General features: G+C 46.1%; 1 protein-coding gene across 1 annotated transcript in view; it reads right to left on the reverse strand.

Annotated features, from left to right (window-relative positions):
• LONP2 (lon peptidase 2, peroxisomal) overlaps positions 1 to 14,090 on the reverse strand; it is a 1,695,025-nt gene extending 1,680,935 nt beyond the window's left edge. Inside the window, exon 1 of the mRNA XM_069607050.1 lies at positions 13,069 to 14,090. Coding sequence (XP_069463151.1) covers positions 13,069 to 13,304 — 236 coding nt within the window. The 5' untranslated portion in view covers positions 13,305 to 14,090. The remainder of the gene's footprint in view (positions 1 to 13,068) is intronic.
• Positions 14,091 to 16,625: the final 2,535 nt, after the last annotated feature.

The following is a 16,625-nucleotide window of genomic DNA, read 5'->3' on the forward strand; positions in this document are numbered from 1 at the left end:
CAAGCCTTCATCGTGAAATCTTCCGACCACCGAAAACCTGCAAAGACAAGGTACAATAGTTAATGAAAGAAATTTTAAGACATTGTAGCGAGTGAAACTACTCGCTTACATACCTGAAGCTCTGATGAGCTCTTCCAAGCATTCCAAAGCCTTTCCTCATGGAGTAGGTGTCGTAGCTTGGTAACAAAGGCACGAAGAGCTGCGCACCTCTCCCAACTACGCGCGCATACTTTACCATAGCTTGGTAACGAAGGCACGTAGTGGTGGCCGCCTTTCCAAACTTTGCATGCATACTTTCTTCAACGTCACCTGTGCTCTTCAAGTGAAACTTTTCTCTCCAGCAAACCTGCAAAAGAAAGATTTGTTAAACCTACGTCAAGAGAGAGCTCTCTCATCATAGAACCTTTTTTACTCTCAAAGACTTCAACATCCAACTGTCTAAAACCTAAAGAAGACTCCAACAATCTAGACACTTACCTATAGAGGCCATTTCAATCTTTTCCAGCCTGAGTTCTTCTTGAGCCTCACCACCAACGCACCCCTGCATGAAAGCAGGATGGAGAGCTACATAATATCAAAACACAGGTGAGGAGAGAACAGGGCATATAGAAACATTAAGGGAGTCAGCTGGGTGGGAAAAGGGGTGAGCCGTAGTATAGTAACCACATAATATTGATTCCAGTTCCACTCCTATTTTTTCCTCTCTTTTGTGACAGGGGAAATTCCTGTTTAACCAGCATTGCCAGATCACCAGGTTCCCAGACCATTTACGCTCTTGCAGGAACAAGGTAAACTTTACAGACGGCTACAAGATCCTGTCTGCGCCCAGGCCCAAATGTTCCGGCGCGGGTGTAGCCCTGATATTCCCTGAGTGGATTCCTGCCTCTGTCATTCCTACGCAGGCCTACTCCTCTTTCGAATGCCTCATCTCTCTCTCTCTCTCCTAGCCATTCCCTTACTATGGCCACCATCTAACGGCCACCTGGTCAGATCTTTTCCTTCCTCGAGTGGGCAGACCTCTCCTCTTCCCTCCTAGTCTTGACCACTCAACTCCTCCTTCTTGGAGACTTTAACATCAACCTGTATGCTTCCTGTCCTTCCTCTGGACTCTTTCGCGACCTCTGCGACTCTATCTCACTCTCTATCCTCCCGACTGGCTCGACTCACTCTGCAGGGCACACTCTTGATGCTCTGATCTCTACTGACCTCCCCCTTCCTATACCTCTCAACACTCCTCTGTCCTGGAGCGATCACTCTCTCCTTTCCTCCCAGCTCACTATCTTCACTCCTCGGGCAAAGCCAACTCCAGCATTGCCACCTACCTTTTCGGTTATCCGACCCATGAAGCGTGTGTCAGTTGAGGCTTTCGGCACCACTTTCTCACCCCCCTCCAAACCCCTTTGGCTGATTCACACCCCGACACAGCCCTCTCCATGCTCCACTCTGCTATATCTGATACTCTCGATGTTCTTGCCCCTGTCATGAGGATTCGCTTGAAGTCCAAAGCCAAGTGCAACTCCTGGTACGACTCAGATATCGCAACCCTTAAACGCAAGTGCAGGGTGGCTGAGAGGAAATGGCGTGCTGGCGGTACATCCTCTGACAAACTGGCCTGCCGCTTGTTTCAAAGACAATACCGGCTTTCTGTCCGCACCAAGAAGAGAGCCCACATCCAAGACCGCGTGCATCTCTGTGGCATCTAACATCTCGGCCCAACTCTTTATAATCTGCAAGGAGCTGGCTGCAGTCTCTACCTCTCCTGTCCGCTCCCAGGCCCTCTGCAAGGCTCTGGCTTCTCATTTCATCTCTAAAACTCAGGACATCCTGTCCTCTCTCTCTCTCTTCCTCTTTCCCTGCCCCCTCTACTCCCTCCTCTTCTCCTGACCCTTCTTCAGCCACCTCTCCCCCCTCCTTCTCTGCCTTTCCCCTGTTCTCCCCAGACAAGGTTTTCCAGACAAGTCTGATCTATGAAAGTCTTGTCAAAACAGGTCCACCCCTGTTTCTCCAAAACCATCCAGGACCACATTGACACCTTGACTCCTGTTCTGGCCAACTTCTGCAACCACTCCTTCGTCTTCCCCCCTGAAGTACTCCTTGTGCACCCTCTTCTTAAGAAACCCTCTGCCGACCCGTCCTGCCCGGCTAACTATCGCCCAATCTCCATCACTCCTTTCCTGAGCAAACTAATGGAAAAGCTGTCCATCTCCCAGCTTAATCGTTACACTGAATCTGTTGGGTGTCTCCATGACCATCAGTCTGGCTTCAGAGCTGCAAGAAGCACGGAAACTGCTCTCCTGAACATCCGTTAAGACCTGCTCTCCAACCTCGTTTCCAACACCCCCTGTATCCTCATCTTACTTGATCTCTCTTCTGCCTTTGACATGGTCAACCATGTCATCCTGCTCAACCGTCTCCCTGATAACCTGGGTATCACTGATCAGGCCCTGGCTTGGCTGACCTCTTTGCTCTCAGACCGACCCTCCCAGGTCCAAGTTGGGTCCTTCCTCTCCTCTATCTCTATCTTTACCTCTACCTGTGGTGTTCCCCAGGGGTCTAACCTCTCTCCCTGGCTGTTCAACCAATACTTATTGCACACTGCATTGCCGCTCTCTGCCCCAACTTTAAAATGCTATGCGGATGACACTCAACTCATTTTCAGGCTCCCATCCGCCACTACTTCTCCTTCTCTCATCTCTGACTGTCTGTCTGCTATCCATGAGTGGTGTGCAGCCAATGATCTCTGCCTCAATGCCGGTAAGACCGATATTCTCCTCATCGGCACATCTGCTCCCTCCTTTCCTGTCAAACTATGGCCGACCTCTCTTGGCCCTCTTCCTGCTCCCACCTGTGAGGCTAAAAACCTTGGGGTCATCTTCAACTCCAAACTCTCCTTCTCTACTCACATCTCTGATGTCTCGAAGAAGTCACACTACCTGCTGCACCTCCTCAGAGGTATTCTCCCTTTCCTCTCCTTCCCCCAGAAGCTCACTGTCTCCAGAGCTTTGGTTCTCTCTAGGCTGGAACACTGCAACAGCCTATTTTTAAATCTGCTTGCTTCTACTCTCCCACCTTTGCAACTCATCCAGAACAGGACTGCAAGACTTGGCCTCAAGCCCAGGGATCTTATCTCTCCAGTACTGAAATCTCTGCACTGGCTCCCAGTGGCTGCGAGGATTAAGTTCAAAACCCTCTGCATTGTCCACAAGGCCTTCTGGGGCCTGTGGCCTCAATACCTTCAACTATTCCTTCCTAAATATCTTCCTTCTCGAGCCCTTCGCTCATCCGCCTACAAATCCCTCAGGGTTAGTCACTTCTCCAAGCAACAAGTTGGTGGTAGACCTCTTTCTTCGGCTGGGGCCTCCTTCTGGAACAGCCTCCCTGAAACTTGAGGAGAACCATCTCCGGTTCCGGAAGCACCTTAAAACCTTCCTCTTTGCTTCTGCGTTCTCTCCTCCTCTCCTCTGCTGAAACTGCACTTGTTACCTGGCTACCCTCTGATCTTGGGACCAGGTTCCCACCCCCGCCAGTTGCATACCTGCAATGCCTCCCTGGCAACCCCCGCACGTTGGGACTGTTTTCTGTATCCCTACAGCCCCCTCCCAGCACAGGACACCCGATGTCTGCACTTACCCTTGCACTTGCCATCAGCTAGCCGCACTTTTTTATTTATTGTCTTATTCTATTTATGTTACTGTCGATCCCATGTACTGCACTGCCTCTTTCCCCTTCCCCCTTGCACTTTTCCCCTTCTCCCTTCCCCTGCACTTGCGCAATCTCAATGTCACCTGGCCTAGTAAGATCGTTGTCTCTGTCTTCCATCTGTTCCCCCTCCCTTGCCTCGTCGCGCCTTGAAACACGTGTGTATAGTCGTCTTATAAATGCCATATCATATCATATATCAGTGATTCCTAGTCAGTGATGGTGCGCTGCCTATCTAATAGGGATAGCGAGAGAAAATATATCTCTAAGAGTAAGCGCTATATTAAAATTACTCAAGACCAGAGGGTCAAAGACACTGCTCAAGGTAGAGTAAATGATTATTCCAGTGTAGTCAGGTAGGGATTTAAGTCATTTTATTAAACGCAAGCCTGAGTATGTACCAGAAAATCTGGTTTCTATCTACTATAAAAACAAACCCCCCGAAGGCCCAAAAACTGGAACGGTACAACATAAAACAACAGTGACTTCCTCGATGTACCTCAAATGATTCAAAGGATATCAACAGTATTGGTCGACCGGTTTCTGTGACTAACAGTTACTTAGGTCACCTTCTTCAGGACCTGGCCAAACATTTGATCCTCATGTTCAGGATCATCTCATCAACTGATAATAGTTGATCACATCTGTCGATGACAAAGAAGACATCGAAGACAAAGGGGGAACAAAAATAAATATCACTCTTTACTGGTGTAGTAATTATTTCAATGGACTATTCATGAGCTTTAGCCAAAACTCAAGACAGTCAGAAACAAGACACAGCCAAAGCAGGCCATTGTCATTGTCAATGTCACCGGCAAGCAACATGATATCTCCATATGTAATGAGCCATTCACTATTCAATGTCAACAAAGTGTTACACTGCAACCCACAAACAAATCATCTGAGATATGCAGGAACACAAAGCCAACAGCATAATGTTATCGGGCATGTGGTATGGACTAAGCACCACCTGCCTTATGAACAACCACATAAGGAGATCTGACTTTCGCACAGCACTCTTATCAGTTTTAAATAGATTGAATGGCTCTGCAGGCTCACCTCAGTTAGGGGAAGCCGCTGGATATCGCTGTTTCACATCTTTAAATGGATGTTCTTTTTCTATTTCTAGCAGTTGGCTGAGTAACCTTCCGACCTAAAAGTAATGCAGGGAGAATGGAAAACCCGAATCACTCAATCGTCAAACACACAAGCATCGACAAACAGCTTGTGAGGCTGCTGTAATTGCTGCGAGCAGATCCACGTACAGTGATCATACCACGCTGACCCCACACTTGTACCTTATTACTGTTCTTCGTAGCACACTGCTCCTTCTCCCATCGCCCTTCACCTAGATGCAAGTCCAGCTACACTGCCAGCATTTGAGCTGTGCGGCATGCACCAGCTGACTGCCATCACATGTGCTCTAGTGAGGGAGGCTCAGTACTTGGACACAGCAGCCGCCATATTGGAGCGGATATGATATCCATGTCCCACCATACGAATGGATGTTGGTACAGCAACCAGGTGCGATTATCTGCATAACTGCACAATAACGACTGCCATCATTCGGCAATTGCAATAAATGCATACATTGGCAATTCTCTAGTGCCGGAAGTGAAACATTTCAGGTGGTGCTCACTCATTCACTCTTGTGGGGAGATTATTTCATTGTGGCATGACTGCTAGGCCATGCCACTGGATCTCCTCATTGAGGCCATATAAATGGGTCTTTAATCTGAAGATCTACATCTGCTCACGCTGTATGGCTGAGTAATCGCCACCTCTCCTTGGGACATGTGGCTTTCCAAGGATCGTCCATGAGAGCGAATCTGCTGCATGATTGTATTGGGTGAAGTTTATCACCAGTGGGGCCATTAGTTTATTTGTCCTAATAGCAGATTTGTGTCCCAAAATGCGCTTTTTGATAGGCCTCATAGTCCTTCCAACATGACGTAGATTGCATGGCATGTAATTAAGTATACCACGCCTGATCTTATACAGTTGGTGAAACTCTTTTGAATCCACAGAGTGTTCCAACCAATCTCAAAGCTCTTGGATCGTCTTGTCTGAGGCCATGCTGCACAAGAGCCACATAGGGCATGGCCAGTGATCCCCTTTCACTTTAAAGGCTCTCTTTGGGAAACTGATAGCGCAGGTTCCAAATCCGCTGTGTAGACCAAGATATCCTTGATATTTTGTCTGTGCTTAATCACAAAGTATTGATTATCTAGGCTATGCATAACTGTGTTCAAGATCAACCACAATCTTAAGTATTTCACTCTTGAGTCTATTGAAGAGAGGTGAATAACTAAAAACTGCAGTAATCCTATTGCTATTCCTCTCCTTCACACGTTGTTCCAGTGTAGTGTCTCTGGGTATATTAGAAATGTTCTTCGCCGCCCTCTTAACTGCTCACCGTGGAAAACCAAGTTTCACAAAGCGTTCTGTGAGCAGTTCTGCTTGATACTTATATTCCGATGTCTCTGAACAGATATATTGCTGTAGCAAAGCAATGGCCCAAAGGGGAGATTGTCACATGTCGCCCTTGGTGATAGCTACCATGATGGAGTAGAGCATTCTGGTCTGCTGGTTTCTTAAACATGGAGGTAAAACCTTTTGGACCAGGATATAGCGTCACCTCCAAGTCCTTATCTGTGTTCCTGTCCTGAAGAGGACTACTTGGAGTCATCTGTTGGTAGGTGTTGCATGATGCGCGTGTGCCCCCCCCTTCCAATCTGTTGGGCGTAAGTTAGGCTTCAACAATTCATATAGTGGTTTCACTAATACTGCATAGTCTGCCACATATGATCACCCAAAGTTTAAAAGGCCAAGTATGGCCTGCAATCGCTTAGGTGTATGTGGGATCTGCAAGTGTGCACATTTCTATAGGAATTGTGGACCAAGTCCCCTTCCCTCGTCAGATGATGAATACCCCTGATATATAATTTCTCACTGGCCTATTTTAGACTTCTTAAGTCGAAAACGTAGGATGTAGCTGCTAGTGTTCTTATGATTGGGTCCACCTTCTACAAGTGTTCAGCTAATTCATCATCTGTGCAGTATATGTCATCTACATATGTCCAGTGTGTCTGTATGCCTTCTAAGAAGGATTGTATTTTGCTAGAGAATAGCCCAGGACTGTTTTTGTAGCCCTGGCGGAGCCTAGTGAAGCAAAACCGTTTTCCCCTGAAGGTTATAGCTGTGTATGTATGTATAGCTTTCTGAATCCAAAAGGTTGTGCAAAAGAAACATTCCCCATATCCAATAGAGTCTTATATTTGCATCTTTGCATGTTACTCAAAAGGCCTAAACTATGCATGTTCTGTACAGCCCCTGTGCGTGTATTAGCATTTGAAATCTCAAAGTCAATTACTGTACCATCTGGTTTGGATACTGGACGTAATGCTGTACTGTATTGTAGGGGGTTGCCTGCTGTATAAGAACCCCTTGGTCTAATAATTGATCTACAATTATTTTAAAATGCGATATAGTCTGTGCTTTGATTGTCTCTGAGGCTTTAGTGTTGCAAGCATGAGCATTGTATGGGGAGGGCAATCTATATCATGTCCTACATGATTCTTGTATAACTGTGCTGCACCTAGAACAGCCCACAAGGCTTCAACAAAAAAAAAATGGTTTAATCCCTTCCTCCCCCTTAGGGCTTTCCCCAAAACATAGCCTGTGCTAATCAGGTTCTGCTAAAAGGCCATCTTGTGTTATATGCAAATCAGACGAGAATAGTGCCTCCGTTTCATTTGGATGTTCCCTGTCAATGTGAATTTTAACTATATACACATTGTCCTCAACCAATTCTCCGGTGGGAGTGGTAACCTCTACTTTGTGATTAGTAGGACTGTCATGTAAAAGCTTCTTGTGTCCTTCTTTACATATGGAAACTACCACTAACCAATCCCTTGGATCTTTAGTCACTGGTATTATCCTGTGCATCTGGTTTAGAGCTTTTGCCTTTGTCCACTCAAATCTGCAGTTTGCTTCCTTTCTTCTCCTCCCTCCAGGTGAGATTCTGCTCTACCTTGGGTGCTGAGCCCGATTTCTCTCTATTATCCTTGCCCACCACTTTGGGCCCTTTTTTAGCACAGTGTTAGCCAAGCCGTTTGGTCCGGGGGCCTTGCAGCACTTTAGCTTCTCAATTGCAAACACTATGCCCTCTTGAGCCGAGGCAATTGGCCATCGCTCTGCCATATTTGCATCAAAAGGAGGGAGTTGTTCCATATTATCCTTAGTCTTTCTTACATGATTTCTCCAGTCCACCTCTTTGATGGGATTCACTATTAACTTGGCTCTATTGCCCTTCGCTGAAGATATTATTATCCGAATTGATTGAGTGTTGCTGCTCCTCAATACTTCTAGCATGCGCTGCCACTGTGCATTTTTATGGACATCTTCCAGCGACTAAGCCAACTGCGATTAACACATTTTGCTGTCTTTATCCGCACCAGCCTGTCGTTCATAGTGCCAGAAGTTTTTCTCAATGTCCTTAATTCTCTTCTCAAATTTCGCTTGGCATCACAGATTACCACATCAAATGCATTTGTTTGTTCTTTATCCGTGATAACAAGTCGCTTCGCTCAGCATGCCCCAGCACTATTGGCTACTTGCATTAGCCAATCTTCCAGTTCATTGGCGGCAAGGCAACTGAGTATTGGGATTTTATGGAGAGCGGCACGAGAAATAGCAGATGAAGCCTTATCTATGTTCTATAGTGACCAGTGTATGCGATTCACAGGATGGATTGGATTTGTTAACGCTCATTCCCAAAGTCAGAAAGAGGACTGCAGTGTTGCTATTATCACTGGGCACACCGACAAGCTCTATCCTTTTAGCAGTAATGCGTTTCTAGGAAGAGTGCTAGTCTAGAGGGGACCAGCTACGCCAGTTTCTCCATGTAACCTTCCCAGGACAATCTCCGTTTACTCTACCATTCATGACAGTCAGCTCGCACTTCTTCATAAAAAAGACATGCACTGCTAGTATCACACTCTTGCCAGAAACATTTTCAAAGACTGCACATGCGTCATCATCTTTTGAGCAGGCATTGAGATCTCCTCCCACCATAAGTGCATTGCGATTTCATACCCCAACCCATTCAGTACAGATTATGTCTATGTAATCAAAAATTCCTCTATGTTAGATCTTCCTGGAGGAACAAAAACATTCAACACAGACATATTTCCACCGCCCTCTTCTTCACTAGCTTTAATCTCCACTGCTAAAACGTTTCCATTATTATCCTTCATTCAGCCCATGAAGCGAGGGTCAGTGGACGCATTTGCCTCTACTTTCTCTGCTCCTGCTACTTTGGCGGCTGAATCACACTCTGACACAGCCCTCCCTAACCTGCCTTTTTCCATCTCCAACACTCTGGACATCCTTGCCCTTGTCATGGGAATCCATCTCAAGCCTACCTCCAAGTGCAACTCTTGGTGCCACTCCGACTTCGCCGCCCTGAAATGCAAGTGCAGGGTGGCTTTGACGAAGTCGAGGGCTTTGGGCGCATCCACTGACAAACAGGCCTGCCGTCTGCTCCAAAGACAATACAGACTCTCTGTCTTCTCCAAGAAGAAGGTTCATATCCATGTCTGTCTCTGCGGCCTCCAACAACACAGTCAAACTCTTTAAAATCTGCAAGAAGCTGGCCAATCCTACTGCAGTCTCCACCTCTCCTGTTCCCTTCCAGGCCCTCTGTACGGCTCTGGCATCACATTTCACCACTAAACCTAGGACATCCTGTCCTCCCTTTCCTGTTCCTCTTCCTCTCTCATGCCCCCTTTGACCGCCTCTCCCTCTCCTCTTCCTTTTTCCTCCTTCTCCAACAATATCCGACATGTCTCTAGACAAGTCGGATCTATGAAAGTGTCGCCAAAAAGGTGCTCCCGTGCTCTTGCAGAACCCTCAAGGACCACACTGCCACCCTCACTCCAGCATTGGCCGATTTCTGCAATTACTTTTTCGCCACTGGATCTATACCCACTCTCTTCAAGCACTCCCTTGTGCACCCCTTCCTAAAAAAGCCTTCTGTCGATCCTACCTGTCTGGCAAACTATAGCCCAATTTCTATCACCCCTTTCCTGGGCAAACTCTTGAAAAAGCTGCCCATCTCCCACCTTACTCTCCACACTGAATCTGTTGGTTGTCTCCATGACCATAAATCTGGCTTCAAAGCAGCCAGAGGCACACAAACTGCTCTCTTGAACACCTGTGAAGATATTCTCTCCAATCTCGACTCCAGCTCTCCCTCAGTCCTCATCCTCCTTGACCTTTCCTAGCTTTTGACACAGTCAATCAACCCACCCTGACGAACTGACTGCATGTGAATCTGGGCATCGCGGATCAGACCCTGGCGTGGCTGACCTCCTTCTTCCTGGACTATCCCTCCCATGTCCAACGTGGGTCCTTTCTCTCCACCACTTGTGGTTTCCCCCAGGGCTCTATCCTCTCACCCTGGCTTCTCAATGTTTAGCTGGCCCCTTTGGCCCACCTGATCCCCAACTTCTCTTCTAACTTTCAGTGTTATGCCAGTGTCTTGGGAGGATAGCGCAGGGGCAAGGCGCTCGCCTTGGAAGCAAGACGACGTGGAGCAACACAGGTTCGATCCCGGGTCTGCCCTTAGAAACCTCTGGGTATTAACGGTGTTATAAATAACCAATTAAAATAAAAAATAAAATGACACGGCTCACTTTCAGGTTTTCCTCAGCCTCCTCTCCTCCCTCGCTCATTCCTGTCTGTCTATCCGCGATTCAGGATTGGTGCGCCTCCAACAAACTTTGCCTTAATGCCAGTAAAGACAGAGATTCTTCTCATCGGGACCCTACTCCTGCTTTCCTTATCTCACTCTGTCCGCCCTCTTTGGGCCCTCCAACTGTGCCTTCCTGTAAGGCAAAAAACCTTGGCGTCATCTTCAATTCTACTCTCTCCTCACATCACAGACCTTGCCAAAAAAGGGCCACTTCCAGCTACACCTCCTCAGAGGTATTCTACATTTCCTCACCTTCCCCCAGAACCTTCCCCCAGAAGCTCACTGTCTCCAGAGCACTGGCTCGAGGTGGCGGAAAGGATCAATTTCATGACCCTCTGCATCGTCCATAAGGCTTTCTGGGGCTGGGGCCCACACTACATCCAACTCTCACTTCTGAAATACCTTCCTTCTAGAGCCCTTTGCTTAGCTAACTCTGTGAGGGTCACACGCTTCTCCAGGCAGAGAGTGGGGGCTAGATCTATCTCCTCTGCAGGTACCTCTCTCTGGAACAGCCTCTCTGCCCCTCAAGACCTGAGCCAGACCACCTAAAGTTCTGGAAGCAGCTCAATACCCTCCTTTTCTCCTCTGCCTTCCCTTGCTCGCTCCCTTACAGAATTCATAGTTTAATAAACACCCTTGAACTGTGATCACTTTTGTCTGTCTTACTTGTTGCCACCATGAGTTCCTCACACTTATCTCTGTGAATGTCCACAAACCCACAATTATCACATCTTTGAAAGTCTTCCAAGTCTCCAAGAACCGCATAGAACCATGAAGATAACCTGGATGGACTAAAGTTTGGGGTTGTGACTTTTCAAATGGTGTGGTTAAGAAGCCATGGTTAATTCCACAAATCAGACTTAGTGCTGTTAACCGCAAACATAGTTCAAACACCAATCTCCAAGGAACCAGCTCATCCCTTTCAATTTAAGGCCTCCATATAGAACAGTTGTCTTCAAACTGTGCGGCTGGCCCTGCTACGGGGGACCAGGATATATTTATGGTGCGTCTTTTAGAAAATTAGCATGGCCATTTTTAAATAGAAAATGTAAGTAGTTATAGCATTTTCAGTGCAGATGGCCCAAAAAATGATATTGCCAAGAGGAGCACAGGATATGGGAGGAGGTGGAGTGGGAGGGCAGTGGGATTGTTTACCTATTATGATGCTTATCAAAATGCTAATAAAAACATTCTTTTTAAAAAAAAAAAAAAAGAGGGAGCACAGCATAAACCATTTGGGAACCCAATTTCGAAATGTTACAAACGTTGCTCCTTGCCTGAAACCATCAACGGAGCTGTCAAGATGTATGTAGATAAAGATCTCAAAACAGCACATAACATTTTACTTTTCCTTATGGACAGTAAAGAAACGGTGATATAAAAAGGGTTAAATTGCACAGAATTAGTCAATGTAAACTATGACCACATACAACATATATTTAACAAGATACAAGAATTTGATTAAAAACTATGAAAACGTATAGATGGTGAACCCTTTAAACCTGTGAAATTAAAGTCAGGAACATATTTATTTTTTGGGAAGACATTAGTAATCAGAGCGTACTTGTATGGGTGAAGGGGTTCATTAGGAAGTTCAACTGAAGAGAGCTATGTTTAGAAATCCCTGTATTATAAATGGGTTATGACTATTTACTAAAATTAGGTAGCTCTGGCAAAAAGCTCTAGTGGACAAGAACCTTAACGTATTAACCATGTAACAGATTCAATGGTTGGGCTGTAGATTTTCCTGGATTGATGTGCCTTACAAGTATCCTTAAATGCATACACAATTGTTTTAAATGTCCCTGGTATTTTTAAACCATATCCTCAAGCTCCTTTTTAAGGATTGAGAAAGCGCATGCTGAATCGAATAAATGCTGCAATTTTGTAAGAATAAATAAAGTTTATAACATTTGTTAGTCCAATCTGCACCCAGATGCGGTGTAGTCCGTCAGGTGCGCATTATACGTTTTTCAAAATCAAATATGTGCCAAACCTCAATTTAATCATATTCTCAGACTTAAGCTTTTTTACACTGTTAGCTTATTTAGTGAAATAGATTCAGGATTTGCCCACTTAGGGTTACATGCTTTGGAGAAATTAAGTTTGTAGTGTGCCAATTATTAAAGCTAAAATCCTGCGGCAGCAAACTCCACTTATAAATGCTACTATTTAATTATACATGGTATAAAGAACCCATCCCTAGCGTTATAATGATATTGCTACTCACGGTTGAGTTCTTTGAGCAAATCGAGGAAAGAGGCCGTAGACAGAGTTTCTTTATAAGGTCCCAAAACTCCAAGGTGACTTACAATGTCCTTTTTAGTTATATGAGGGGGGTATTTAATTCCTTATGATACATGGCCGCACACAGTAATCCATTTTAACAAATAATCTCATGCAGGATTTCCAGTTGTTAGTAGGTAACGTGGAATCAGTTTGATAAGAGCAGTCGTTGGCTTGATTGGATAGGGAGCGAGTCAACATTGCAGTAGGCGGAAGAAAATGATTTTGTAAGTTCATTGTGCATGGAAAGTGCTAAACCCTGAGTTGTTCACACCATACACTAGTTTCCAGTATAATATTGAGAGAGAGAATGGGTCATTCATTACCTGTGCAATGGGGGCAGCTCCTCTCCCTCTCCTTCAGGCTCACGGCCTGGGATCACCCCGATGATGGTGCTGCGCAGGGAAGTGCCCTTTAAAAGACGGTTCCTCACCAACTGTAGGTTTCGTGGTGTGTGAGCACTAGTCCGCATAGTAGAGCCAGGCAGCAGTACCCCCTCATGACTCAGTAGGAGGGGTAGACGGCTTGGAATCTGGATAGCAGCACCGTTACCAGGGGCCATGCTAGAGAATTATTATAATGAGGACTCCTGTCCCAATGCCAATAACTGTGTAAAGACTACTAACAACACAGCTGTGAAAGCCCAATAGTCCTTAATACACCAGACAAGAGTTCCAAATTATACACTCAGGAGGAAACCCGTTAAGCTTCCTACTCCAAATAGTGGCAATACAATCAATGTCCCAAACTTTAACATAAAGACGGCACAGTAGCCTGCAACTTCTGTGACTGGACAACCAGAGCATTGGCGTTTATCCCAATGACAGCAACATTATCAATGGACAGCTGGTGCACACCCTTTGATGCTAATATTGCAGAGCCTGTATTGCAGCTCTTGTGGCTAGACGCCTATGCACTTAAGAGCCCTTAAGCTTTTAGTAATGATGCCATGCATGCCTGGAGTCTTGTAGCCTATCTGTCAGAAACAGCGCCGTTTACAATGAGAATATTGCATGTATCCCCTATGCAAATGCAGCGACAGCCTGGAAGTTTCTGAACTGTAAAATACCAAAGCACGCGCAGAGCAGAGCCTCACGATCAATAACGCCAGTCACCCAAATGCCGGTGTATAGTTCCAGAGCATCCAAGAGAGCTATACAAATTGTCGGCACTAATTACTGGAACCCCAGAATCCGAAAGCTCCTTGTAGTACCAGGAGAGCAAGTATCTTCGAAGTTATGGCGACAAACTGGAGCAGTCTTAGGTACCGCAGAAGTATAATAACTGTGACTGTCACAAGAGGTACAAAGTGCAGGTAAAGTATGGAAAGAGAAGAAGGTCAAAATATACCGTCTGAGAAAGCTGTCAAAGTCTGTGAAACAGAAAGCAACCGAGGTACCATTGATAATACACAAATATAGCGGCCATCTTGGAATGGTGTTTTAGTCAATCCGATTTAGGGCAGACATTGTCAAATACAAGAGATTTCCTCTGAGTTCGTGCACAATCCTCATAGAAGTAATTAACAATTCTTTTCTATGTGAAACGTACACATTTTATAGTTATGTATTTTTGATATTCTCAATAATTATACATGGCCAACAGTACCACGGTTATTTGCAAAATTGCTCTTTTATCCTGCCGCTATGACTAGTAACGAAGTCGAAATGGTCTACCAGCTGTTCCTATGATACCATAACAATCATGGAGCTACATCCCAAAAGTGGTGTTTGAAAAAGATATTTAATCCGTTGACATTGGAATATTAATATTGAGACTGTTGAACTGGACATATAGGGTATGCACCAGCATTGTTTCAACACGTCTGTGCAGCATAACTAACAGACTGCATACCTGTATCTGTTGCAAATGGGATTCGTTGTCAAGATCTGGAGGCTCGATTTAGTCTTTGTAATGTCCCGCTGCAGGGGCACCAGAGCGGGACACAATCGTACTTGCCAACATTCTGTGACCAAAAAGATGTAGGATTTTTCAAGTTTCAAAAGTAATAGTTAGCATAACAATGACATCACAGGAAATTACAAAACATACATTGTCAGCACCACTGGAGCATTCTAAAATGCACAACCCATCAACCAGCACAACATGGAAATATGCTCAAATGTTTAAAATATATAATTGTGAATCGTAAGTTAACACCAAATTCAAATTCAATTACCTAACATGATCACAGAAAATAATCACACAGAGCTGGTAGGCAACGTTCGCCACTGCTCTGTAGCAGCAGCCTGGGCAGTACATATTTATTCCTGCAGTGCAGGTTGAACACTGAACAACACATAGCTCTCAACCATTTGAGTCACAAAGGTGGGTGAAAACACCCGATTTTGTTTTTGGCGGGTGAGAGCCCATTGAAACGAATGGCCGTGCAGGAGGTATGGCGGGTGAGTCAGCCGTTTCCAAGGCGTGTGACACCCGCCAAAAGCGTGTGAGTTGAGAGCTGTGACAACATGGGGACTGATACCCTCCTCATTCTGACAGGCAGATGTTGTGTGATGGTAGTACGCTCTGCCACTTGCCTTCACTCGGGGTTCACCTAGGGTATGTCCCGGCAAGAGTGCAGGGCAGAGTCATGTAGCTGTCAGGTCAGTGGATTGATCTAAGCCCATCACTCAATGCCCACCGCACATACAGATTCATTGCCTTAGCGTCACATAAATTACCTGCCACTGTAAAAAGTAGTAAGATCTGTCACCCAATTCTCTAGGCGGTGGGACTGCTTAAAAAGCAGCAGCCTACTGCCTAAATCAGTAGGGTTGGCAAGTATGCACAATTATTGGGATCACACAGGACAGGCTGCAGACATGCAGTGGAGCAGACCACAGGAGGCACCCTCTGATATCTGGATCACCAGATATTCTTACAGCAGACATGCCAACACTGTGGAGCCCCTGAGAGGGAGATTTCACAACAGAAAGCGGGAGAATGCAGTTTTCCCATAAAACTGCTTTGGGGTTATAATGATTTTAGGAGGGAGACAGTTAAAAATAGCATTATTTTTAACTGAAGAATCGTGAGTCTCCCGCCTAAATCGGGAGGGTTGGCATGTATGCTACAGTGCCGGGGGCACCCGGCAGCACATGCACACCTCGGCTCGGTGGGCACACCGACCGAGGTGGAATCCAGGCTATGGACACACAGCAACACCCATGCAAGAAGGACTCAGAGACAGGAGTTGCCGCTGACAGGGTCTCCACTGCAGTGCCGCACGTGCATGAAGTGGCCCCTTTTATTAACATACATGACAAGGTCATGACACGCTTACAGCCATGACCAAACATGCCCCCCAATTAAAGCGGCAACACATTACACTCCTCCTTTATTATAATGAAACCAAAACAAACATTAACAAAATAACCAAGCCTGCAACTTTGGTGGATTCCAGTCCACGCACCCATACTAAAACAATGCTACTCAAAACAGATTTGTGGCACAGCAAACATGAGTGTTTCCCAGGCCGAGCACCCGCTCAAAGCCAGGCGGCCGTGCTCTTTATTCCTCGGTCAAACTGTCCAGCCCCAGAGGCCGCGTTCCGGTCGTCCATCCTTTGTCGGGGCCGCCCCTGGCCACTTGTACTGCCACAGGACAGGAGGAACACATCCTTTCGTTCCTCATTCTCCTCGTGTTCGTACTGCCACTGCTGATATTCTGCACCTGGACCACTGCGGCTCTGGGCAGTTTCATCTCTGTGGATTGTGTTTGTTTCCCTTCCTCTTTGGGCGCTGTCCTCACTAGGCCGGCTGGGGCCGTGCTAGGCACAACCTTGCAAAATGACCTTCTTTTCCTCACCTCCCGCACGTGTGTCTTTTGGCCAGGCACTCACTCGCATGCAGAAAGTCCCACCCGCACTGAGGACACAAGG

This window comes from Ambystoma mexicanum, chromosome 1p (genome assembly GCF_040938575.1).
Source record: "Ambystoma mexicanum isolate Mex_15411 chromosome 1p, UKY_AmexF1_1, whole genome shotgun sequence".
Lineage (NCBI taxonomy): Eukaryota > Metazoa > Chordata > Amphibia > Caudata > Ambystomatidae > Ambystoma > Ambystoma mexicanum.